Genomic DNA, 27119 nt, shown 5'->3' with positions numbered 1-27119 from the left:
GAAGGTCAGCTATTTTCTTAAAAAGTCTGTATTTTAGGGCGCTTTAGCGTTGTAAAGAGTGAACATAGATAAACTAAATGGTAGCCAACTCATACCAAGGCACAAAAAAGCCGATTCAGATAGCAAGACGTAGAGGGTAAGGGTGTGTTGCTCAAGGGAGCCTACAGGTTAGCGTGCAGACATTGGGGGTGGAACCAAGCACCTTACAGACTGGCAGTAAAACCCACCTTTTCCACTACAGTATCCTGAGTTGTTCAACAGGATCAGCTGGCAATCATCCCTGATTCCATCCCCATTCTCTCCAGTAGACGCTGGGCAGACAGAAGGAGGCTTTCTTTCCCTTATGGTCCTCAGAGACTTTTTGCCATTTCTTTCTTCCTATCTCGCCCTTCCTCTAGCCCTCACTCTTTATCTCCATCTCCCTCTCTCTCTCTCTCTATTTTCCCTCTTCTCTCTATCCTCTACCCCCCCCCCCCCCCCTTTCATCTCTCGCTCTCTCCACACAATGGCCACGGAAGTTGAGCAGAGATGCAAGCGAACTGAGAGGTGGGTGTCTTGGTCAAGATCAGCATTCTTCCTCGGTGGGGGGGATATCTGCCATGTTTGTGTCCCACTGCTCTCCTCCAATGGCCGCCATTGTCTCCATCCTATCCCCCCCCCCCCCCCCACCCCCATCTCCATTGCCACACCTCCCTCCCTCACCGGGGAGACAAAGATTAGAGTCATCAGGGTTTGTGTTCGACCCACTCCATACATTCCTGCCCGCTACCGGTCCTCGAGGTCCGTGGGCCCGCGATGTCAACACATGAGCCAGTGTGCGCGGCATGTATATATTGTGCGGTGGAGTCCACGCCGACGTGACTGGATGTGTTAGGAGTTCATAGGCCAACACACGGCCATTGGTGTTGGCGGCCATTTTGACTCTGTCATACAGGGATTGTGGAATGTGGATCTACACATTTGACACGCGTTTTGCCCCTGTGGTATTTTGTGTGTGAATGGGCACACCGTCAACCTCTTGGGTCATCCGCTTGTTCTGAAGGAAAATAGTGGAAACTGATTTCACCCATATTTGATTAGCCTTCGCTATGGAACGCTCAGTGTACATCATTGTTTATATGGATATATATATATATATTGTAGATTCAAGTCATGGCACATGAGTCTTCTAACGGCGCAGAAAAGTACAGAGTTTGGGTTTTTTGGCTCCTAGCTGACTTTCACTGTATGCAACCTACCTGTAGGCATCCAGAGCCAGATCCTCGCCTCTACCTGCTCTTTCTTGACATGCACAGGTCTTCTTCAAGTAAAGCATGTTACAATAGGGATTATTTCTTATGCCCCGATTCCTAGTCTGTCTGTCATGCTCTCGCATTTGTCCTTAACAGAACCACTTACATGATTCTGCTCAACAACCAAATAGCGTAATAGTAAAATAGTATAGTTGACAAAAACAAAAAAATCTCAAAAAGACCCTCTTTAACCCTTGAAGACCCTATTTGAATGCCTTTTAGGGTAAAAGAGGGTATGATATGGTTAAGTTAAAAGAAGTCAACAATTTTTCCTTCTCGGAAAAGCATCTGAACTTGCCAGCAACAAACAAAAGAGTTCTGTTGTTCGGTTATATTAATATTCCTCTGTAAGGGGGTTTTCCCAACACAAAACATTTGTTTCCTTGATGCCTCAGTGACTAAATATGACAGTTGATTCAGGAAGGGTTATTCACGGCGCAGTGACAGATTCAACACAACTGCCCACATTTAAACCACTCTGGAAGACAAATTCAACCAAAACCACATCTTACTTGCTTTAAACAATGTACAATCAACTGTGTGATTGATGGGATTGAACTGGACATCAGTGCAGTCCGGTACCTCTACTCCCCCTATGTAGGTTCATGTTTCAGGGTCAAAGTTGAACTTAAACTTGCATTAATACATCCAAAACCATGTTTGACTATTTAGTCATCAAGCAGACGACCCAATACATCCAAGACGACATAAAATTAATTCAGATGCATGTCATTAAGGAGCATGTCAGGTTTAGGTCTTCTTGGCCTAGAATGGCTGCACGGACTGAACCGGTACCCAGTACCCCTGGTCAAGCACCTTACCCCACGAGACTACTCTGCCCTTTGGATCACGACATCTAAGATACGCAATGTTTAGATCACTTTGCAACCACTGGTCACATTTTCAGTGTCATCTTCTGCTGCATCCACTTCCTCGTGTTGTCTGACAGCGGTCATGGTTCCTGCCCCGCTCCTTTTCACTCCATGCATGTCCATTCAGTTTACGGAGAAGGCAGATCCAAGCGATCCATTTAGTAGCTGTAACATGGAGGGACGGAGAGAGGGGATGGGCGGTGTTGTCCCAACAATGGCCTCACAGTGCCACAGGCTGCTTAGCATCGGCCTCTGAGTTCACACTCATAGATCACCCTTGTTGTCCTTGCCGGCCACGGTGGGCCCGACAGCCAGGGGAACAATGACCCATGCTGCCCGTGCTCCGGGCGGCAGTGACTGACTCCACAGGCACTGAGGACCCAAAGAATGCTTGGAGCCATGCCACAGTAGGACCCCCCCCCCCCCCCCCCCCCCCCCCCCCCCCCCCCCTCCGAACAACCACCACCTGACCCCTTCCTCATCTCCCATGATGCAACGGTTTGGGAGGGCGGGGTGGGAGGGGGGGGACGGACGACACCTTCAAAGGCGGCCCCGGTGGCGTCAGTTAGGCTCAGAGACAAACCGAACAGCGCACTCAGACCTCACAGGACTTTTGGATTGACTTGCAAGCGGACAGTACCGAACCCACCCAAAGCAGCTAGCATGGCCACCACAAGCTCCTCAGGGCTGAGCAAGAAGAAGAAGAACGCCCCAGGCCTGATGGATCAGATCAACACCTTCTTCGGAGGGGACAAGAAGAAGAGGAGCAAGGTGAGTTGACGATAAACCTCAAGTTGGTCTTTCTGCTCCGTCCTTTGTTAGATGTTTTTTTTTCCTTTTCGAAAAAGCATATTGGATGGAGGTTCGGATTGAGTACTTACCATTGTATTGCGTTTGGTGGAGTTTGATTCTGATCCCATAGAATACCTTACAAACAACTCTCTCCTGCCTAGATATTCACAGGGCTAAACCTTCGACCCAGAGATAGTTGTAGGATAAACAACCACAATAAACTAGGAAGACATGTAATGTTGAGGATACTGCAGCTTTTTCAGAACGTATAGAAATGGTCTTGGTTGGTAATGACGAATGGTGAGGTTCAATTTACCTCATCATGAGTTTACGTAACTGAAATGACCCATTTGGTCCCAGAGGATTTAAATGCAAAGATTCTGATAACATAACATCTGTTACATCTCTATGGCTTGGTAACCGTGATCTCACTGACTATTAACGTTAATGTCTGGAGTTAACAGTTGGTAAATTATGGACCCAAAGTGGGCAGCTGTGGGTCTCTGTGGATCAGTGGGAACGGCGCAGGCAGGATGTTGGCTGGGGTGCATCTGAGCCTCCGCAAAACCATGTATGGGTCATGAATCGACCTCATTGAATCCATTCAACACTTTTCGCATCAAGACCGTAGCATACGATGATGGCCTATAACAACTCTCATCATGTTGTTCAGAGTGCTACGGATTTTGCAGGGCAGTTTTTAGAGCGCAACCGAGCAACTGAAACAGGAAATGAGTAGCTCTTTAGTTTAGTTCTGTCCCAGAAGAAAAACTCATGCAAAACATTAGAAACAAAAATGCAATTAGTTCATTAACTATTCCATCCAAGCACATCGATATTGGCCTCACAAATGAATCATCCCATATGGTTCTGCTGCTGCTTGCGCTTTCCTAAGCACAACAAAAATAATATTAACTTTCACAAGGAAAACAGCTGCATATGATACGTATTATAAATGGACAAGGGTCTCACCAACTGAACGGAGCCATTGTCTAGGAAATGCTAATGAAATCTGCAGGGTTAAAGCAACGCGTAGGATGGGAGTGGTTGTCAGACATTCCCCAAGGCGTGGGCCTGAAAAATCCCAGAGATATTTCTACCAGCCTTGTGGTTGAATAATGTTTGCGGTTTGAACGTGTAATATGAAAACTCTTTTCAGCTGAACATGGCACTTGGGAGATAAGAACTGTCTGTAGTCTGTTGGAGCTTGTTTTTTGGCGTTTTTCATGTCAGCCATCAGCCGTCATTGCATTCAAATTGTCTTTGGACTGATGTATTATGGCAAAAACTCATGGCCTGGTGTCATTGCCAACTTGCCATTTTAATGTTCAAGTGATTATTACCTCCTCCGTTTGAATACCATCCATGGGAATCATCTTCAGTAAAAATGGGATGACTTGTGAAACCTGTGTGATGTGTATTCCGTTCTAGGGGTCATTTCGGGGACACCTGTCCACGTCGCCCCAGGCAGCCTCTGCTCGCCGCAAGCCCAACGAGAGTGCAGTTGCACATTTCTTCAGAAGCTTCGTAAGTGTCACGGCTTTAGACTCCTCCCCCTTTCTTTTCTTTTTTTCTAAAGGTGTAAAACTAAAGCGAATGCATCGATTTGATGTTGGTTGTCTTGCTCTTAGGTCTTCCATCGATGTCGCTTAGCTTTCACTTTTATGAGCTGCGATAGTACACTATTATAGCTCCCTGTACAGAGTTCCTCAAATAATAGATGCAACAAAACGGCACTTATATATCGCTCTATTGCTCTACTATTAGAATTATTCTGCCGTTTTGGGAAATTTGTGGTCTGATATGCAGACAACTATTATTAGCAGTTACTTATTAAAACAAACATGCATCAGATGATCACAGTTTTTTCTTCTCATTATTATATTATGATGGAACAACACATGTGTACTGTGTCCAAATGTTGCGTGTCAAATAAGGGTTGTTTTTGTCTAAACCTCAGGTCTCATCCTCATCTTCTCCTCGTCCTAAGTCCAAGGTGAGTCTCTAGTTAGATATATCATCAAGGTTTCTTCTGGTATCAAATCGAAGCCCACTTTATGCCATGCACCACCGCAAAGTGTCAAACTTTTTATGCATTATTCTATCACCAACCTTTGCTACTAATGCAATTGAATGACATTTCGGAACAGTTCTCAGACAGGAGGTACATTTCTTGGAAGGAGTTCCTGGTACATCATAAATTCAGAATCACCAAGGTGCTGTTTGTTTCTTTTTCATGTCCAGTGGAGAGATGTCTTGGGCTTGGTATGTTTTTTTAATCCTCATTCATATTGAACAACCCCCCCCCCCCCCCCCCCTCCCCCAACACAAACACACACAGACACACACACGCACACATACAAACAAAAACACAAGGTGGCCATCTCCAAAGGAGCCTCTCTTTTTCATGTTTGGGCTTTTATCCGCATATCCTAGCTAACACTGTGCACTCCCGTACACTTACTTACAAATCTTTTTCCTCCTTCTCTTTCATGCTATGTTACTACTTCACTCCTCCTGAGAGAGCACAAGGACCAGCTTGGGTCTTTGAGATAAATGCAGGAGGGTGAAACATGTTAGATGATTCGGATACATTAATACCTTAAATACCATAAGATAAGAAAAGATTTGATATTCCTTATCAATTTGATCTTGAAACATGGTGAAATGGATATCATTGCCAGCGGACATTGTTTCAGACATTCTATCTTTCATTTAAACAAACCGTTGGTGTCTTTAATCAGACGTAGGAGATAAACGCCCGTCGCTAAATTTGTCATTTTATATTTCATCCCCCAACCACCACCACCACCACCACCACCTCCTCCTCCACCACCAACACCCACACCCCTGCCCCCCCCCCCACCACCACTGCACCTTCAAGAGCGACTCGCTGCTTCTGGATGACTTTGAAACTGCCCGGCTGTTTATGAACCACAGCCGGTAAAAAGCAAATACTTTCTTCTCCTCTCAGGAAAAAAAAAACTCAGGTCTGCATCCAACCCCCCTCCGCCATTTTCTTCCTCTTTCTTCTACTTCTTCTTCTTCTTTGTCTAGTCATCGTTTGAGTGGAGTACATGGGTTCCCTCCCCTTGTCCTGGTCACCCAGCAATGACTCACTAATTCAGCCATCGGGGTCTTCGTGGGACCTCCTCCACCTGTCCATTTCACAGCGAAACGAGAAGTTGTTTCTGCATGTCCGAATCCTGACAATTTTCCTGTTTCCGTGTGTTTTGTGTTGGACGGCCGCCAGCTCCACAGCATGCGTCTCCTAATCTGTTTTCTCCTCCTTTATTGGTTCCTGTATGAATCTGTGTCTCATTTCATGTTTTAATGACAATGCTCTTCCTCCCTGCCCCTTGCCATTGTGTCGGTCTCTCCCATTGTAATGGATGGAAGAAAAGCCTCTGGTTATTTCATAACCATTGAATGGATTGAAAATTGGATTGAAAATTGGATTTTCAACCATCAACAGCATTGCTCTTTTAGCTTTATATTTTTGGTAGTAAGGTTTCAGCCTTCGTAAACTACATGTTTTTTGTAAATTCCTCCACATTTTGGTAAACTTCGACATTTTCGTAAACTTCACAATTTCCTGAAATCCTCCACACTTTTCGTAAACCTCGCCACACTAGACCAGTAAGAGTTAGCCCGATGGCAGTTCCTCGAGGAGGTTCTGGCACCACACTGACACCGCCACCACGCGGTACCGTCGCCCCTGCTGGTGGTTCTAGGGTCCCGGGTCAGGCCCTGGTTCTCCACCACGCTCCATGCTCACCACCCATCTCTTTCAGACCGCCTCACCGCGCGCGGAGAGTGCCAAGTCCCCGCTCAGACGCCGCAAAGACCAAAGCACCCTGTCCCGACTCTTCAACATGGTGAGAACAACACTTCTCCTGCCTGGAAACACAAGCGACCACTCTGTCCCTATCCCTCTCTCTCTCTCTCTCTCTCTCCCCGCTGTGTGAAAACCTTGAACTTAAAGTCGTTTCTCTTGTGTGTCTTTGTCTGAATGCCACAGTGATGCGATCGGCGGAAAGGAGTGAGTAGAGAGTTGTGGGTTTGGATCCATTCTCGCAAATTGTCGGCTCTCATAGACCATATTGATTTTGTTAATACATCATAGATATGCTTTTGAAAGCACCGCTCATTAACAGGCTTTCTTTCGACATTTTGTATTGCCCCCATAATGCAGAAAGCTCTAAAGCGCTCAGCTGTTGTCTTAAGCTTTCTTATTATTTATTTGCGAGTTCTCTTACGTTGCAATATTTCTGTCATGCGGAAATGATTTGAATATTCCAAACAAAACGTTAAGTCATCTACCTCAATCTGATTTGAGTTGCTGTTTCCAAGTCCAAGACATCCCCCTGAATTCTGAACAATGTGAGGTTTCTGACAATCAACATCGAAACAATCTCTCCCAGTTGACCTTTTGGTGTTGTGTGCAAAGTCAAACGATCGCAGAACATCGTTCTCTTGAACCACGGCTTTTCCTCTGACCTTTTGAGTGTTGACAGATGAACAGAGGCTGATTGATGGCTTCCATCACCAATGTGCCGCCTTCTCCTACACTCCCCATCGCCCCCATCTCTTCCTAGGGAGAAACCAAGGCCCGCCCTCCCCCTAAACGCTGGAGCACCATCTTCTAAGATCTCCTCCGACAACCAAGACCTGGATCCACCTGAGACCGACGGGCCGAACCCAGGACCGAGCGACGGAGAAGGGAGCTGCATTCGGGATGGACCTCAAGACCACAACAAAGCCTAACCATAATGCTAACGCTAACTAACAACAACGCTTACCGTAGCGACACATCAGGCGTCGGAGGCTAACGCGGCTGCAGCTGCTCTCTGAGATGAGTGGAATTCAAACGTAGAAAACCAAACTTAAGCCATGGTTGTTGTGTTTTCTTCTTCTTCTAATCCTTAGGGTTAGTAGTGAAGATTCTGTCTCTGTGTTCTGTGTTCAGCTCTGTGCGGTAACGCTATAGCAAATGTTGTGCTGTAAATCGTGCTCCGTAGACCATGTTCGTGAATCGTCAAGCCATCCTCGACTCTTCAGTGCGACGGTGCTAGTGTCGTCTAATGTCTACATTCAGGTGTTTGTTTTGCTACCTGTACTCTGTTCCCTGTTGTTCACCTTCACTTAAGAGTATATGAGTGATTGCGTTTTGTGTTGTTTTTTTTATAAAGATCACTCACAACTTAGTTTTTTTTACTGTTAATTGGTTTGATTGTATGTTTGTTTTGTTTTTGTTTGTACGTTTGTATCTTGTATCTGGAAGTGTATTTGGAATCACCTGTTTTCTACGACAAATGTTTGATGTGACATAATGCGATTGAAAGATTTGAAACTATGCAAAATGTATCCACTCAATAATATATTAACCCACATATTTTTTGTAAGTCACAGTGTTTTGTAAGTCACAGTGTTTTGTAACTAACAAAACGAGTTTCACCTGTCAGCTTTTTGCTTTCGAGACTTTCTAGTGGAAATAAAAAACGAATGCCCTTCCGAATTGCACTGTTATTACATAATTTCCAATGGTATTTATTTAAATGAAGCCTTATAAACTAAACTAAGCTATACACTTACAAACAAATCTAAGTAGTTAGTATTTGAGCATTGGTTTTAATGACATTCAGGTGGTTTTGAGGGAGAATAAAGTCCATGGTCGCTGAAGGTCAGAAAGCAAGTTGTTGAAAGGTCAAAGAAGGAAGGGCATGTTTGTTTCGATCCATGGATGTGGAATTAGAAGTTGATATCAGGAGTTGGATACTGAGAGATAGAGACGCATTTTGCTTGCAAATATCCTGGGGAATTATGTATTTGTGTGTGCATTGATTAATTGCATTACCTCTCTTGTTTGCACACGGCCTACTTTTTCTGTTTGGTCACTGCAGTTGAGGGAGCAATAAAATCATTAAGAAACAAACATACTCTTGTCTTTGTGGTAGGCCTGTTCTGATCGGATGCTGATGTACACAAATTATCAAGGAAACCTCTAGTACAGCCAAAAATGTATAATATAGGCCTACAAAAAAAAGTTGTTTCTAACACACAACACCTTGACATTTCTAAAATGGCGTTGCCCACCAAGTTTCTACTCAATATATTAGGCTACCTGCATTACACGAAAATCAAAAGGTTATGCCATAACCAATTATTTTCAACCATAATTCTTTTGGGCTGTAATATTATAGGCTCTTCTTGTAAAATTTAAGTAAAACACAGATTTACCTTTCACCTCCGCCGAAACTTCCCAAGGCCCAACCCGGAACGGTGACCGCATCATTAAAATCCATAAACAATAATCCATGGTGTTCTCACACTGTAAACGCTCGCTCCATTGAAGACATTTGTATTAGTATTAGAGATTATTCATCGTCTATAGCGATATTCGTTAATAATCCGGGGAAAAAAACCGTTGTTAAAAAAGGTTGGGTAGCCTACCACGTTCCTTTCTAGCCCGGGCGTGACACGCTTCCGCCGCCAATCACGAGCCCAGAGATAGAGTTGTTTCCTCATAGGCTGAATCCTGTTGTTGATTACATAAGAGACGGGGCTAATTCCGAATTCACAATTGTCTTTCTTCAAAGGAAAATTCTCTTCTTTCAGCATATTCTGTTAACATTGGTGCAATGATATTATTCGACGAGGTGGACCGTGATGAGAAATGTAATGGAATTATTGTACCAATGGGCAAAGGATTAATAGAAGTTCCCGCCCGGTGTAAAAAGTATAACTTGTTTTATTCATGACGGCAACCACAAACTAAAGGCCATGCCCTTTTCAAGGTTTCAATATTGTCTCCTATCGCGGTCCACAAAGACATGCGATAAACCTAAAGTCCTTTCTCGACCTCGGTACAGTAGGACGTCTTTTAACAATCCTTCCTTTCCTCCTACATCTGATCAATGCAGCTCTTTGATGCTTGCATGGCCACCTTTCCCTTTGAGGTGAGAACGATATAAAGCCCCATCCTCTGGGAGTTGCATACATCAAAACACATCCTGTAAATCCACCCTGCTGATTAATTACAGCCTGCGGCGTGTTTCCATCACGTCCACGATTATGATCTTTTGTTTCCGACGAGAGGTCTTTTGAGAGATGTCTTGGACAAGGGAGACCTCTTGTGTTGCTGAGGAGATCTGCGGGAAATGATTTGCAGTTTGACTAGAACATAACGTTTTTTGGGGTTTATTATTAACGTGGACAGTGAAAGAGAAGGCTGTGTGGTTAAGCAATTATTGTGCAACAGTTTAATTTAAAACTCAGTGAGTACATTCACACCGGTGCTCCATAAAGAACTATATAAACTTCATAGAAATATGTTTTATATCCAACAACTGATCCCTACAGGACACCTCACAACCAACACAACAAGTAGGTGATGTGATTGTGCCAGTGTTTTTGTTCACTGCAACAAAAACCCCCACTGGCACTCGCCGCAGTGTGTCGCCGCCTTTAAACCGGTGTTGCGATCAAAGGTATTCGTTAAATTTACGCTCAGTCCTTAATTATAGCCTATAACTTGAAGACATAATGGTTACGATTCCACTGCTTTCAACAAACGAAGAACACAGGGATGTTGTCATGGCGCAAAAAGACGAAAAGAAGCTGATAAAAGACAAAAAAATAAATAGCTTGGGATTTCTCTCCACAGTCTACTTTGGTCTGCGTCTCTTCAGGAGAATCCAATCAGGATTTCCCTAGAGTTTATTGGTCACCAAGAACGGGCGGGGGGTTGTGCAAAGAAGTTCATACAAACGGTAGTGCTGTGAGTTCGGCTTTACGAAAAAAAAAACACACACACAGATCGGTCTCAACTGAAGCCCTCGCTGGCCTCCTCCTTGAACACGTGACCGTGCAGGAGTCTGGACTGGGAGCGCAACTCGTCCATGATGCCCGCCACGCCGCCGATCAACCTCCCCCCGCCGCCGCCACCGGCGGCGGCATCTCCCACCGCCTCCCCGCCGAAGTCCGCCTCCTCCACCTTCACCTGCCCCGCCAACGCCAGGAAGGCCTCGCCGTGGTCGAACCCGTAGCCCCCGTAGGCGCTGCCGCCGGCGTCGTCCGCCCCCATCGCCGGCCCCCCGTTGACCCCTCCCGAGGAGGAGGTGGCGCCGGAGACGTTGTTGTTGTTGTTGTTGTTGTTGTTGTTAGCGGCGGCCATCCGCTCGCAGCGCGCCTGGTGCCGCAGGAAGCTCTCCCTCCAGATCACCTTCTTGCCGCACAGGCCGCACTCGTAGGGCCGCAGGCCGCCGTGGGTCTTCAGGTGCTTGGTCAGGTGGTGCTTCATCTTGAAGGTCTTGCCGCACACGGGGCAGCCGAAGGGCCGCAGGTTGAGGTGCTGCATCTTGACGTGGCGGTCGCGCATGCTCTTCAGCGTGTAGGCCTTGCCGCAGTGGCAGAAGTGCACCTTGCCCGTGTAGGGGGCGCCAGCGATGGAGAGCGACGACGACGACGACGGGATGGGGGGCGAGGCGGGGCCGAGGGGGAACTGGGAGAGCGCCGGGGTGAGGGGCCGGCTGGGCGTGGCGGGCGCCGAGGCCACGTCCGCCGACGGCCAGGCGAGGCCGAAGTCGCCGTGGTGGTCGGGGGAGACGGGGACCAGGGGCCGCTGGGAGACCTGGCCGGTGCCGTCCTGGATCTCGTCGTAGGTCTTCCCTTCGAAGTGGCCCTCCGCTAGGCGCTCGAAGTCCACCTCGGACTGGTCCTCCTCCAGGGGCGTGGCCTCGGCCTGGGACCAGGGCGCCTGCCACTGCATCCGGGGCGAGGGGGAGGGGATGCCGTGGTCCGGTCCACAGGTGCGGCCCATCAGGGAGGCGTCGCCGTGCTCCCGGTCCTTGTCGTCCTCTGGCCTGCCTCTGGCCTCCGCTTGTCCGGACGACTCTCCATCGCTCGTCTGGCCGTGGGAGTCTCCTGGGATTTATTTTTTTATTAATGAATGGCTCAGATGATTCTGGAGGGAATCACGTACAATTATTATCATACAGAACATATAAACTCTCCAGGATGAGAGATTGGTCCGGACGACTCTCCATCGCTCGTCTGGCCGTGGGAGTCTCCTGGGATTTATTTTTTTATTAATGAATGGCTCAGATGATTCTGGAGGGAATCACGTACAATTATTATCATACAGAACATATAAACTCTCCAGGATGAGAGATTGATTTTGTATCCACACTGTTTCAATAAATAGAGATAAACATTAAAAGGTAGGGTAGGCAATTTGGAGAAACTAGCCAGAGTAAGCTAGGATAGCCAAGCTAGCCAAGTATTCAACCGAAAAATGCATTTGAATGCAATTGTGCAACAGCCACAGATACTGGACTCTGTTCCTTTTTTGTCAGATCATTTGATAGATTGATTCAATTCATCAATGGAAGGAGATGAGTGTGACCAAAAATCATCTTAAAATAAATGGCCTACCCTACGCTAAACCTTTACACACATCCCCTAAATGCATCTTAAAAACCAAGAACCCACGTGTATAAAGGTTGTAGTTTTCCTTACCAGTTTGTCCAGGCTGCACACATCGGTCCCTCCTCCCCGCCACGTCCTCCCCGACCCCTTCGTCTGCCTCCATCCCTCCTCTCTCCACCTTCCTCCTCTCCTGCTGCACCGGCGGTGCTGGCGGCAGCTCGGCCACCTCCACCACGTCCCGGCTCCGGTCCCCCCTCTCTGGGCCCGACGCCCTCGGATGCAGCCTCACCCTCTGCCTCAACCCCTCCAGTCCAGCCCCTCCTCCTCCTCCGAGCTGAGCGCCGTAGTGCGCGTCGGCGTTCGTCGGGACGTCCTTCGCCGCGGCGGTGGCCGACGTCAACCACACCTCCTCGCAGCCGGCGTAGTCGACGCTGCAGTCGCCGTACCCCGGCAGGGAGGCCCCCAGCTGGGAGTCGGCGGCCGAGTGGGGCCCTGACGAGGGGCCCCTGGCTCGGCCCCATCGGGGGAACTGCTGGGGCCGCCGCCAGGTGGCCAGAGGGGGGAGGGCGTCCGGCTTGCGGTCCCGCCTCCGGCCCTCCCGCTCCACGTAGAGACAGTCGGAGCTGCTCGGGGACTGCTGCCTGGAGGAGGTCCCGGGCTGGGCGGGGGCCGGGGGCAGGGAGGAGGAGGAGGTGGTGGCGGCGGTGGTGCTGGTGGAGGCCGAGGGGATGGCGTCCCCCCCCGGCTGGGACTCTGCCAGCGGCCGCTGCCTCTTGAGGAGCTCGGTGCACTTGTCCACGATGTGCCACATCTGGAGGAAGCTGGCCACCGTGACGTAGTTGACGATGTCCTCGTGCACGATGCTGAGCTGGCCCGTGTAGGCCGAGGCCAGGACGCTCTGGAAGGCCAGCGGGTCCATGACGGAGGGGAGGGACACCATGGTGACGTTCTTCAGCAGCACCTGCGAAAGGGGGGCGTCAACATCCGGAACTCTCTGCGTACGATTCAAAGGATGGGATTGATCGGCCGTTTTCGTCCAAAGCGACTTCACATGCAGGCCGTTAGGGAGCAGGGAGGGGGTCCGAGCATCTTGCTCAAGGATGCCCAGTGATGCTGTCAACACTGGGGAACGAACCCAGGGCCTCCCGACTGGAGTCTGACTATTAACCACCTCAACAACGGTAGCCTACTCCCGTAGAATATCTACACAAACTGTGACGCATGTGATAAGGATAGTATAGGGTTGGCAGGGTGTTCTAGACCCAACTGCAAGTTGTGGGTTTGATCCCCAATGTCTGCAGCCTACTACTTTGGAACAGATGCCCGAAGGGTATACCTGCTAAATGACCTGTATCTGAATTCTGAGTATTTATAAAATGTGATACCGATGTGCTTACTAAACAACAAAAGCGTTACCCACCTGGTCGTGGAAATAAGGCGAGGAGGCAGCGAGCACACAGCGATGGGCCCTGTACACATGACCCTGCACCTGGATGGCGAGATCGCAGAGACGCCCCTCCTCGCGCTGGCGGTTCAGGTTGTCCAAGACGGCAGTGCGGGCGCCAGGGAAACACACCTGGACGATCAGGCCAGTAGGGGCGCTGACGGTACTACACAGCTGCTGCTCCATTGTGAAAGAGGTCTACGTAGAAAGTAAACATCGGAGAATATTAAACGTCTCCTGGTTTCTTTGTTCAACATTTCACTTCTGCACCACTGTCAACAATGGACCATAAATGTGAATAGCACCATTGTGTAAGGGGGCATTGGCCAAATTGAAGGCAGCTGGACAGATGGCCATGTTTACACCTGCTTGTGCTAGCCGTTTGAAGTTAGCAATGGACGACATCTGCACTAGTGTAAGATATACAAGATAATGCAGCCATACAAGTTGTATGAATGAATTTCATGGCGAACCATTTAGTGAAAACGAAGAGGCTAACATAGCATCCATGCAAAAGTCATTGGGTGTCATGCTATCACACCAGCCAAGTTAGCTGCGAGTTAGCTTAGCAGTTGCACATCTAAAAGGACGATATAACGACGAATAGATCGGAATACGTAATGGCATTTTCAATGTATAACGCAAATGGCTATCGTCTACGGAAGTGCACTTCGTGTTACGCTGTGTCAACCGCAACAACGATGCAAAAACACGCAAGAATAAAAACTTACCCGCCGCTAAGTAGCTAATGTAGCTGCTCGATATTAGCACCAATACACTCTCATCCTGGGGGGGGGGGGGTCGGACTACGCTACACCAACTTCCCTTACTATTCCCTTACGACGAACCCGAACAAGACTCCAACACGAGTATTGCGAATGGAAGTGGGTACTTTGCGGCACATTTGTGTGATTCTGATGGTGATCATATCGGGTGCCTTGGCTGAGGAGACAGTTCACCACCATGTACAACAACACGCGTCCCCCCGCCCATCTTCCAGCCCCGGTTAAAGGGACAGGCAGTCTCACCTTCACCCAAACACATCCACTCTAACATCACTTTGAAGGAAAATAAAACATGGCACACGATTTCCCAAAGCGAGGTGCAGCCTACATGTTGTTGACTGTTTTATGGTGATATTTTTGCGGTTCAACTCAAAGGTCGTGCATAGTACATATTAGAGGGGGTGTGCATAGCCCTGGGAGCCCGTCTACATCCTATAGCCTAGTATCCTCCTCACATGGTTTTTTTTTTTACCGCAGTGCATCAGCAGCGTCTCCTGACATGAGCGACAGGGGTGCAGCTGCACTCAGTGTTTGCGCCGTGTGTCAAAGAAGAGGATTTATCTGAGGGACCGAAATCGGGACGTCGATTATTGGGCGTTTTTTTTTCCGCTCATATCTGATGCTTATAGGGCCTTGGGACGTGAGCGCGGTTTCATCTGCAATGTCAACACGACCCGCGCATCTCTGCTGAGTCGGGGCTCCTAGATAGGTGGAAGGATTCGTATTTTTTTTTTTATTTTACATGGATTTGTTTCTCAAACGGTAACCATCACTACTACACGGAGGAGACCGCGTTTCGTTTTAACATTTATTTGAACTCCTATCTGGGAGAAAGGGTGGTGTCCTTTGACCGAGATACCATCGACACCGTCGGCTTTTGAACATCCGTGATCGGAGCAAACCTGATCTCTTTTTTAGGAGCGATAATACCGATTGCCCTTCAGTGAACATTTGTAAGGTACATCAGATAATCAGGGACGGCATGCAAGCATCCGCTTAATTATTCATGGAGCGGTAGGTGAATTAAGGAATGGCTTTTGGAAGACGTAAGAGGGTTTATAGTGGGATTTTGTAGGCTACTTGAATTGATTACATAAACCATTTTTATATTAACCGTGTGCGCTCACCAAAACATGGTGTGTGTGATGGTAGCTCTCTAATCTAAGCGACTGTGGTCCCTAGAGCTATCATCTAACCGCAGGCCAAGTCATTGCTGAGATCGTTAAATAGGCTATCGGAGCCCACAAGATTTCTAAAATCTCCGGTTATACCAGAGACTGTGAAGTGCACATTGGTCCACGTTGCTTACGGGTGAGACGCTACGTTCATGCACTGCGTTACGCGATCGGGAGGGTAGGAGGAATTTTCTAGAGGCGTCTGACGTAGCAGTATATGGTACCTCATGTTCCTGATGCCGATGTGAACTTGCTGAGTTGAGTCTAATGAGAGTCAGGTGCAGGTAGGGAGTCAGGTACAGGTGCTTCCCAAGATAATAGGAGTGACGTGAAAAGTAAGAAATAAGCACAATCAGTAGTCTACCTCCAACAAGCAGCTTACAGTGGTACCAGTGAGGTGTGCTCCGTTCAGTGGATGTTGGGAAGGGGATCGTCGCCGGAGGAACTCTTCTCAAGCTAAAGACTTTCAGCTTTGCTCCCCTTTTTTTGAAACTCCATCTATAATAGATAGCAAGCCTGTCACTTTTTGAAAATGGGCCGGAATATAGTATCACTGGAACAAGTCATCTTCGTGCTGCTATGCACTCTTGGTGGTGAGTATTTTAATAATTCAAAAACATTTGCATATTATGAAGGCTACAGCCATGGGCGACGATGATACTCCCAACATGTATTTCATAGTTTTCCAGTGTTTTTTTGTTTATTATTTATTATTAAGAAATGTATTTATAATGCTTTTGTTGAGGCCGAGTGGATGTGGTGGAATGTCTCCTGAATGTGGGCAAGTTAAGTCCTACATCTATGCACTATACACTGTGTATTGTTGACGAAGGGAAAGACACAAATGTTATTGACTCGTGGTGATCCTGAGGGAGAAATGAACAGTATAGCTCAACGGAAAGATGCACATCCTAACAGCTCTCTCCCCCTCCCTCTCTCCCACTCTATCGCTCTCCGTATCTCCCCCTCTCTCGCTCTGCCCCCCCCCCCCCTCCCCCAGTGGGGATGTGTCGCGGGGCGTGTGCCGAGGTGGACTCGGACACGGAGGCGGTGGCGGGGAAGGGCTTCAAGCTGGGCTGCATCTCCTGCAAGCGGAGGAGCGAGGTGGAGGGCTCGGCCACCGTGGACTGGTTCTTCCGGAGCAAGGGGCAGAAGGACTTTGAGCACGTGAGTTGGTCCACGTTAACACACACGGTACCTCGGTGCATCTGACGCAAGCCCAGAACACTCACGTCTATCTGACGATAGATGTTTCTATCTATCTGTCTATCTATATATAAGTATATTCTACCACTCTATCTGTCGATCATTATATCTACCTATATATCACTCTATCTACCTATATATCCCTCTATCTATATATCACTCTATCTACCTATATATCACTATCTATCTATCAATAACTGACTGACTGACTGACTGACTGACTGACTGACTGACTGACTGACTGACTGACTGACTGACTGACTGACTGTCTGACTGTCTGTCTGTCTGTCTGTCTGTCTCTCTGTCTCTCTGTCTCTCTCTCTCTCTCTCTCTCTCTCTCTCTCTCTCTCTCTCTCTCTCTCTCTCTCTCTCTCTCTCTCTCTCTCTCTCTCTCTCTCTCTCTCTCTCTCTCTCTCTCTCTCTCACATACACATACACATACACATACACATACACATACACATACACACACTCATCAATCAAACCCTCCCATGATGAGGGTGGGGGGGGGGGGGTGGCGTTCAGAGGTTGAGAGCCCTGATAGAGCGACGCTCAGGGCCGGGGATGGTGGTGACGTTGCTGCTGGGAGAGATGATGGAACATGAGACACATGACCTTGGCCAGCACACGACCTCCATCCCCACTCAGTGGACGAGCACGCACATGCACACGCACACGCACACGCCTGTATATGGATTATTATACAGCACCGGGGAGGGGTGGCTGGACAGTGTAGATGGAGGCTGACCCTCAAACAAGAGGTCCCGGGTTTGATCCCCAATCTCCACTTTTCCTCGTACCTTGAAGCGTCCTTGAGACGAGATGCCCAAACATCTGCCTGCTCTTAATGACCGTAAACCACTGTGAGCAAATTAGAATAAAAATTACTTATTGGTTAATAACATCGATCTAAAGAGAACTTCAATGTTATATCCCCAAAACATCCAATGTTGAAAACCATCACGGGGAATCCGTGCAAGTGGTGCATTAGGAGAAATGTGGACTCAATCCAACGGGAGTATTTAGGTCAATCCCTCCAACAGAGCCATTACTAAATCCAAGCCGCGAGGGACCGCAGCATCTCTGGTGATATGAACCTTCCAGATAGATGTTTCCTACCTGAAATGAGCGTGTGAACGCCAGTGTGAGCCCTAATGGAAACACAAACTGCCCTTGAGGATGGAGGATACCATTACATGCAGCCATTTCTTTTGTTGAATGGCTGGTCTGGTCTTTGGTTCCTCCTTAGGGCTGAGGGGTCTCTAGAGCAAGGCAATTATCCCCTGAATGCTTATGACCAGACAGATAGATAGATAGATAGATGGTAGATAGATCTACCATCCACCCACCGTTATTTCCAAGCGCATGAAAAAAAACGCCAAATGAAGTGATCTGTCGGCCCCCTTGAGCCAGATGCCTACAGCTGAGGATGCTGACATTGGGGTCCAAACCCAGAACCCTTTCAGCTGGGGGTCATACAGTACACCCCTAACCACGACTAGACCACCCTCAAGTACTGCTCCTGAATGACACGTATCTAAAACGTACTGCACTCGGGTACTTTGGATAGTGCAAATAACGGATAATAGTTGTACAAAATACAAGAAAATACAAAAAAATTACAAATCCAAATCCAAATAATTGACTTTGTACAACAGTGTGCACTTTTGCATATGTATTGGCAGTGTGTGTGTGTGTGTGTGTGTGTATGTGTGTGTGTGTGTGTGTGTGTGCGTGGTTGTAAATGAAATAAAATCAAAATAACAAAAGGTCTCAATCCGTGAATGACTAAACCCTTGATGGTGTCGGCCGCTCCGATTGCAGATCTACAACTACGACGAGGAGGGCTCCATAAAGAGCTTCCAGTTCGAGGACCGCCTGGACTGGTTCGGCAGCCGGCAGAGCAACGACATCCAGGACGCCTCCATCTTCCTCACCAACGTCACCTTCAACGACTCGGGCACGTACCGCTGCCGCGTCAACCGGCTGCTCACCTACGAGTACTACGAGTACCAGACCAAGATCTTCAAGGAGGTCAACCTCACCGTGGTGGGCAAAGGTACGAAGGGTTTCACCTCAACACACTTTGTTCACCGCCGAGTTCGGCCGTCGCACAGCTTCTAGAAATCAGTACCAAGATATTTATAAGCCACTACAAGCCAATACAATATTACTAAGCTACTATTGGTCGATACCAATATATTTCTAAGCTTCTATTGGCCGATACCAATATATTTCTAAGCTACTATTGATCAATACCAATATATTTATAAGCTACTATAGGTCGATACCAATATATTGCTAAGCTACTTTAGGTCGATACCAAAACCATATTTATAAGCTACTATCAATCAGTACCAATATATTCAAAAGCTACTATAAGCCAATACCAATACAATATTTATAAGCTAGTACAGGTCGATATCAATAAAATATTCATAAGCTTCTAAAACCAAAAATCAATATGGACCATTAATGGCCATTCATCTTTGCACACCTTGTACTGAAACATCTCCTACTTAATTTTGAGTTTGTTTTACGCCATGTTTAGCCACCATGGACAGCTCCTTCCTTTCCCCTCTGATTGGTCACGAGGGACCGGACCAACGTGTATTCCCTGTGCAGCGATTGGTTGAGACTCTCCATGTCCCTCCCCCCCCCCCTCAGCCACCAGAGGGACGGCCTCCATCGTGTCAGAGGTGATGATGTACGTGGCCATCATCGGGCTGCAGGTGTGGCTGCTCATCGAGATGATTTACTGCTACAGGAAGATCTCTGCCGCCGGGGAGGAGGCGCTCCGAGAGGCCGCGTAAATATTCATTACAACCGCCCACACACACACACACACACACACACACACACACACAACAGTTCTCACTTACACACATGCAACCGTTCACGCACACACACACACACACACACACACACACACACACACACACACACACACACACACACACACACACACACACACACACACACACACACACACACACACACACACACACACACCTGCACGATGCAAGAGTGTTCAATGTTTGTAGTTTGGTTACTACGGTTGCCGCCATACTTGAATGTTAATATTTATTTTGAATCCACAACAGTGATGACCGTACCGCCGTCCATTTAACTGCCGAAATATCTATAATTTTAATTGAATACACAAAATATAATAGACTGTACATATATATATATAAATACTTTAAATATACATAGTATATATTTATACTGAATAGTTAAAGCATATTTATTTTATTGACATTTTCTAGTTAAGTCTCTTTGCCCTTTCAGCATTCATAGTTTACTCAGTATCAATCCAGTCACAACGTATAATCAGGCGAGCAGGCATCACCTCAACTGTTTTAGGCCTAGACAAATGAAAGGAAAGTGTACGTAACAGGTACATGCATGTGGGCTCAACGCTGCCCATGCATGCCGTCCTCGTGTGTTGTCGATAACCTGCATCTTCTTCACTGTGAACTCAGTTCTCCTCCGCCTCGGCTGCCGTCTCTCTCTCTCTAAGCCACTAACTCCTCCTCCTCCTGTGTTCCATTGTGCCCCGCGTGTGCACTCGCCCTCGGTGTCTTGTTGTCTGGTGTGTCGTGCTCCCTACCTACCTCCCGTCATGTTTCCTCCTTCCCGTCAACCCTCTCCTCCTACTCCATCAACGTCCTCCTCCTCCCTGTAGTAAAAACCAAAACTCTCCACCTGTAAGTCACAACCTTGGGATCGCACAACTGGCCGCTCCAATTTTGGTCTCGTACTTCATTTAAATGTTTTTTTTTCATTTTCAAAAACGCATCTTTTTCTGTGAAGGTCGGACATTGTGCACGTACACTTACCTGTTGTATATGTGGGTTGTCTTTTTTTACTAGAAATGCTGAGTATTTAGCTTTAGCCTCGGAGAGCAAAGACAACTGTGCCGGAGTCCAGGTTGGAGACTAATACAGGTAAATATCTTGGTCTCAAAAATACTTTTACTTATTTAACTGCACAAGATCATTTGACCAGATGAACGATTAATCCGCGTAACATCTACTTAACTTTTCTTATCAAATCTGGAGGATGAAAGTTAACCAATGGACATTATACTGGGATTTAACCAACAATTTGACTTAACCAACGGAATTTACGTAATGATGACCTGACAAACTGTAGTTTCAGGATATTGAATGATGAAACACACAGTGAATTACCATATTTGACCCTATTGCAACTGTATGTTGACAATGCCTGTGAGATGTATGATGAAACACCACGTTGTGGACAGTGAATTAATCCGACACGTTTGTTTCCTCTTTCTTACAGACTGCATCTACTGACTGACCCACCTTGTACTGCTTGGACCAGCATGGAGGCATCCAATCAAACCTCTTTCTTTCTCCCCCGCCACCCTCGAGTCTGTATCACCCTTTTTTTGTTTTTTTCGTTACGCAGAACACAGATGGATGCGAGACTAAAAAGACCACGCATGGTACCAGCACTGTATATTAATACACACAAAAATACACATGAAAGCATGTACTGCACTTTTACCCCTGATCATAATGCATTCACAAGCATCGGTGTCCCTGCGCATATACATTCAATATTTCTCTTTCTATATTAAATATATACAAGTGTTTGTAGTACTACATGTATTTAAACTGTACGTAGTACTATAAGCGAGGCTGCTTGACTCTGTGAGATTGGCTGTAAAAGGAATGTATTTTGGAGAATCCATTGTCACACGGGACGTATGAATGCTTCGATGCTCGCGGGAGATCGGTATCATGAAGACACTTGTGAGTTAGGATGTCGTAGACTCTCATAGACCGGCTGTCTTTTCAAGTTCAACAAGTCTTGCTAGATATCCATTCGATGAAACTTGATTGTGGACTAAATAAATCCGTAAATACCCTGTGTGACTGAGTTGTTTCCTTACAGCAATAAACTAATTCCTATTATGAATTATATTAAGATAAAGAATATTGATAACAATGTCATAGGCATTCTTTGTTCCATTTTGTATCATTTATTTATTTTTAATTAATCTCCAAAATTATTGATTCTTTCAGAATTATCTTTGGAATACTAAACAGAAACTCCCCAGAGATATAAAGAGATGCCAGTCAAAATGGGTTAGTTTATCTGACTCACGGGGGTTACAGTAGGTCAAACTTCTGCCAAACGGCTGTGAAATAAGATCCCCTTCCCAGTCGCAGACAGCAAGAGCTCGAGGGCTAGCATTAGCTGCGCGACGGCTAGCCCCTTCGACCCCCCCATTGCCAGCAGCACCGGTCACATGAAAAGGCATTAGTGCAGATTTAGAGACCAGCTTTGACGTCAACACACTAGGGATCACATTCAGCAAAAAAAAACGTCCTTTATTTTATTACCCCTAAATCCTCACATATATCGTCTGCGCTTCCGCAACAGACTAATAATATTCCTCGTCAGGGATTTAAAAAAAGCACATCTTATCACACCATGAAACCAGTTCCCTCCATAATCCCCCATCATAATAAATAAAGTAGCCCCACTGACTCATCATTTAAACTATATTCTCATGTCCCCGGTCCTGGTCTTACAGCTGCAGCACGCACTCGGTGCCGGGGTATGGGGGCAGGTTGAGCTGGTGCTTCTTCTCCAGGGCCGGGGGGACGAAGCGGCCCCCGAGGTAGTGGTATCGACCCCTGAAGTGGGCGGCCGACTTCTTTGGCGCGGTCAGGGAGATGAGCATGTCGGGCTGCAGGCCGTCTGGCGCGCCCCGCTCCACGTCCCAGCCTGTGGATCCATACGCCGGCCGACGGTAAACCCATTACAACGTTGCAGTGAGTTCTGACTTCCGAGCTGAAAAGGTTTCCTGTCTCGAACCTCACTAATCCCAGTCTAACTTTAGGGGCGCCCTTAGGCAAAAGGGGCCAGTTTGCTTATTATTGACATGACGGCTGAAAAGGTTCTGGGCTCGAACCCCACTAATCCCAGCGTAGCCTTAGGGCCCCCTTAAGCCCTTAAGGGGCGGGTTTGCTTCCTAATGACACGTTTCTAAAGAAAACCGACATCGACCTAAGAATGAATAAATAAACGCCATGCTATTCGATACGAGTCACGGCCCGAGGGCAGATCTCCACGAGCCGGGGTTCGGTTACCCCCTGACCCACCTGAGGGGATGTCGATGCTGGCCACGGGCACGGTGGAGTCTTTCAGGACCTCCAGGATGGCTCCGAAGGGCTCCCGGACCGCCCCCGAGAAGCTGAAGCCGAAGATGGCGTCGACCACCAGGTTGTAGGCCTGGTCGACGAGCTTGGCCTGGGGGGCGACACGCAGTGTCAGACGCACAGCACTGGGAGTGGACAGCAGAGAGCCGACGCAGACGGACGGACGGACAGACGGAGGGAGGGGTGGAGCGGGGGGAGGTGGAGGAGAGGGAGGAGGTTATGGATATGGGGAGGAGAGGGAGAGGGAATGGGAGGAGGAGAGTAGAAGGAGGAGGAGGAGGAATAGGAGGAGGCATCAAAGGAGTAGAGGGAGGAAAAGGGGGAGAAGAGGGAGGAGGAGGCGGAGGGGAGACGGAGGAGGAATAGGAGAATAAATAGGAGGAGGTATAGAAGGAGTAGAGGGAGGAAAAGGTGGAGAAGAAGAAGATGGAGGAGGAGGTGGAGGAAGACAAGAGGGAGGAGGAGAAGGAATAGGAGAATAACGAGACGACAGACAGACAGACGGACACCTCGGGCATCTCAGACAGGAAGGGGATGTCCATCTTCTCACACTGGGTGGTGAGGCCCAGGAAGAGGGGCTTGTTGGGCCTCTTGGGGTACAGGATGGTGGGCTCGTAGCCCTACAGCAGGCCGCAGTGGACAAAAAGGCTGTTAATGTGCAGCGTATCTAACAAAGCAAAATGCACTTGATCTCAGGAGCTCTGTGTGCAAGCATTTTAGGTATGAATGAGTAACACAAAACAACATATCATTTTTATTTATTTACTAATTATGCAATGAATAATACTACTAATACATATATTTTTGTTGAACGAGATGTAAAGTGGTTTCACCACATTTAACAAACAGAGAATAATACGACATGATTCAGATAGGGCAGACCACTTTTAAATAATAATATAGTAAGCCATTGAAAGGCTCACAGAAGTGATGGATCTAATCCGACTGTACTTTGGTTCGTGTGTCTTGCAGGATAAACAAGGCAAGGGTTAATGCAGTAACTCCGAGATGTCCTGACCTCATATTTATGAAGCTTAGCGAACGCGGCCCGCTGACAGAGCCTTAATGCCCTGCTCTTTGTTTAATTTTCACAGCATTGCTATTTTACATTTCACCAGCGACTGGGAATCTTCGCTGGGCTGAGGATGACCTTTAGTGGAGAGACGCACGCAAAGAGTTTAAAATGTGGAACGCAGCAAATGAGCCCACAGAGTGTTTTTTATTTTTTGCTGAGGCTGGATAAAAAAAAACACACTCAGGTGCAGGAAAGAACCCAAACTTTTTGAGTGGGGAGACTGAATGTTCCTCACGCGCTCTATCGAGACATTCACTGACGTCAAGACGGCCCGGTTTATTCCCCAGACAGATGGATTGGAGGAAGAACGGAAAACTTATTTTTTTAATCGTTTTTTTCCCTAAAGAACTGGGAATGTTTTTTCACTGACCATACAAAAAAGACAGAAAGACCACAAAGAAAGTGTTTGTAAAATATGCCATATGGTATGAATATATTATACATATGATATATATTATATTTATATTATACATCGAGTGGTGTATATCTTTAACGGTGATTCTACTTATTGGTGGTTTATCTTCCAGGTGTTTTACATCGATCCGGCCATCAATCCAATACAGATGTTCTATACTCATGGGTGGTCTATTCACTGCTAGGAGCCGGCCACTCACAAAGAGCTTGAGATGACGGGCGCAGACCAGCCCGTCGCCTCCGTTGTTCCCCGGACCGCAGATCACCAGCAGGGAGGGTCTGGCCTGGAGCAGGGAGCTGAGGGGGTAGGCCTGCAGGAGCACAGGGCAGAGGGCACGGAGCTACTGATCAATACCGCTCCGTACTGGTCAAGATACCACCGGAACCCATCGCTCAGCAGACGCTTGCGAGTGACCAGACCTCCTACATGAGGTGCGCAACAGACAAGCGACAGGAGGCTTGGACATACCGGAGAGCTGCCGACCTGATGATTGGTTAATGATAATTGCTGTGAAGGGACAGACAGGCAGACAGACAGACAGATAGAACGACAGAGAATAGAACGATGGGCCGACAGAGGGATAGACAGAAAGATGGACGGACAAAACAGATTGACAGACAGACCTCCTGCGTTCGCAAAATAAATCTCGAAGGATCAATAATACACAGTTCTGATATCCTGTTTCATGAGGCAACGCATCACATTGCATCATCCCTGAATCCATCTTATCCCTCGCAAATCTTCATCCTCACACACACACACAACGCTCAATTATTTTAAACATTAGCACCCCCTGTGGGTCGGCCTTAGAACCATAGTCATGGTCTCGCTGATAGGATGTAACTTTAGACACAGTTTACCGGGTCTACCAGGTTCTCAGCCAACCTGTAGGCATCCCTGAGCCAGATGCCCCCCAAAACCTGCTCTTTAATAAAAATGTGTGTGTGAGTTCAATTTTTCATATCTAAGTGAGTGAGCGGTTTAGTCTCACCCTGGCGATGGCCGTGGCACAGCTCAGACCAGCCAGCTCCATCAGCTGGTCCACGCTGAAACCGTACTCAGTGAACAGCTGCTGGTCGATGTTCTGCGCCTCCTCCTGCCTGTCAATCGCAGCAACGACCCCGCCCCTCATTGTTAGCCAGCTCACAAAAACAAGCACTCGCTCATTTTCAGACACCATGTTATTTTAGAAACATCTTTCAACACTTTTTGTTGATTAGTTGTTACTCCAATTTTGATGAATGGACTTTTGATAACTTTGGATGAAAGCACATTTGAAACGACATTATTCACATGTAAATGTAAATTAGCCCATCCTATACGTATTGACAATAAACAGTATCAAATAAGCTCTGCTACTTTGGAGCAGACGTCTACCTGTTGTGAATCATCAGTACCTATTGGTGTGAAAAGTATTTCAATATTTTATTTTTACCCCAGGTACTTGATAGATTGCGCCATACTGGACGCTCGTCCGCTGTTGAAACAGTGCCTGTGTTCCTTGTTGGGTGCAGCAGCAGCAGGACATGCGGCTCTCTGGGCGGTGGCGGCGGCTCTTGACGTCACCAGGAGCCCGATCCCCACCAGAGCGCGGACGCTCAACATCCAGCCGGGGCCCGCACCTGGTGGACGGGACAGGGACGAGTCATAATATGACTTATGTAAACCTTTTGTGGGCTAAACGCGTTAGTTTTTTAATGTGAATATTATTATCTGAAATATGCATATTGATCACAACTTTTGTGTGTCATTTGAGACAACTTTGAGATCTCAATGACAACAACACGTACAAGTTCGTGTAATAAGGGAGTGACATTTGTGGTGTGGCATTTGACATTCATTTCTTGGGATTATTGAGACTCACCAAAACGCAACTTTACCTGATAGCTATTATACGCAATCCAAAAAATAAAAGCGTGCTTGTTAAATCAAGATTTGCACAAAAGTATCACAGCAAAGCAATGTTTTGGTCCCAGCCGTAAACTACTTCCGGGTGTATTACTTTCAAAATAAAAGGTTAATTCTTTCAACATAAAGCTCTGAGCTCCGTATCGTCACAAAGCTAATTAAAATGATTTATATATTGGATTGTCAATGCAATCCCCGCTATATTCTAATGTAATTATTATTTTTGGTATAAAAAAATTATGAAAGTCTTAAATCAAAGATTAAATCATGATTTCATTGTATTACTGTACACTCAATAACTTTTCATGGGGAGTTGTCTTTGAGTTCTATTGTGAAATAAATAAACCCAGTGAAGTGCTTCGATAAGTTTCGGTCTTGGAGGACACTAGAAACTATCTATTGATTAACTGCATCATTAATCTAGATATATATATTTTATTAACAAGGCCACTTTTATTTAGTGAATGCACTGAAATGCATTCAGTTCATTTTCCACTCACACTTAATAAAGATCATGTTTAAACAA

The 27119-nt window shown here is 47.0% G+C and overlaps 4 protein-coding genes across 6 annotated transcripts; 2 read left to right on the top strand and 2 right to left on the bottom strand.

The window, feature by feature from the left end:
* The first annotated feature begins 2722 nt into the window (after positions 1 to 2722).
* Positions 2723 to 8907, top strand: mbpa (myelin basic protein a). Of its 2 annotated transcripts, XM_056582512.1 has the most exons (6): positions 2723 to 2935; positions 4388 to 4483; positions 4917 to 4952; positions 5201 to 5221; positions 6751 to 6834; positions 7555 to 8907. In XM_056582512.1, exons 1-6 carry the CDS (start codon positions 2828 to 2830, stop codon positions 7603 to 7605), a joined length of 396 nt encoding a protein of 131 aa, XP_056438487.1. In that variant the 5' UTR covers positions 2723 to 2827; the 3' UTR covers positions 7606 to 8907. The 2 variants fall into 2 exon arrangements, with proteins under 2 accessions (XP_056438487.1, XP_056438488.1); XM_056582513.1 differs by lacking the exon at positions 5201 to 5221.
* zbtb22a (zinc finger and BTB domain containing 22a) lies at positions 8882 to 14835 on the bottom strand. Its single transcript, XM_056582508.1, has 4 exons — positions 14561 to 14835; positions 13806 to 14027; positions 12476 to 13346; positions 8882 to 11881 (listed from the first exon to the last, which is right to left on the bottom strand). Exons 2-4 carry the CDS (start codon positions 14013 to 14015, stop codon positions 10782 to 10784), a joined length of 2181 nt encoding a protein of 726 aa, XP_056438483.1. The 5' UTR covers positions 14016 to 14027; positions 14561 to 14835; the 3' UTR covers positions 8882 to 10781.
* A 144-nt stretch (positions 14836 to 14979) lies between these two features.
* Positions 14980 to 21899, top strand: scn1bb (sodium channel, voltage-gated, type I, beta b). Its single transcript, XM_056582511.1, has 6 exons — positions 14980 to 16382; positions 16790 to 16956; positions 18820 to 19054; positions 19663 to 19804; positions 20871 to 20945; positions 21304 to 21899. Exons 1-5 carry the CDS (start codon positions 16322 to 16324, stop codon positions 20938 to 20940), a joined length of 675 nt encoding a protein of 224 aa, XP_056438486.1. The 5' UTR covers positions 14980 to 16321; the 3' UTR covers positions 20941 to 20945; positions 21304 to 21899.
* Positions 21900 to 21967: 68 nt separating this feature from the next.
* Positions 21968 to 26705, bottom strand: naxe (NAD(P)HX epimerase). Of its 2 annotated transcripts, none has more exons than XM_056582509.1 (7): positions 26566 to 26705; positions 26121 to 26307; positions 25677 to 25785; positions 24885 to 24995; positions 23705 to 23815; positions 23139 to 23286; positions 21968 to 22761 (listed from the first exon to the last, which is right to left on the bottom strand). In XM_056582509.1, the coding sequence occupies exons 2-7, from the start codon at positions 26288 to 26290 to the stop codon at positions 22562 to 22564; spliced, it is 849 nt and encodes a 282-aa protein (XP_056438484.1). In that variant the 5' UTR covers positions 26291 to 26307; positions 26566 to 26705; the 3' UTR covers positions 21968 to 22561. The 2 variants fall into 2 exon arrangements, with proteins under 2 accessions (XP_056438484.1, XP_056438485.1); XM_056582510.1 differs by having other exon boundaries at positions 26550 to 26699.
* Positions 26706 to 27119: the final 414 nt, after the last annotated feature.

Source organism: Gadus chalcogrammus, chromosome 22, assembly GCF_026213295.1.
Source record: "Gadus chalcogrammus isolate NIFS_2021 chromosome 22, NIFS_Gcha_1.0, whole genome shotgun sequence".
Lineage (NCBI taxonomy): Eukaryota > Metazoa > Chordata > Actinopteri > Gadiformes > Gadidae > Gadus > Gadus chalcogrammus.
The sequence above is the reverse complement of the archived record's forward strand: the minus strand, read 5'-3'. Positions and strand labels throughout refer to the sequence as shown.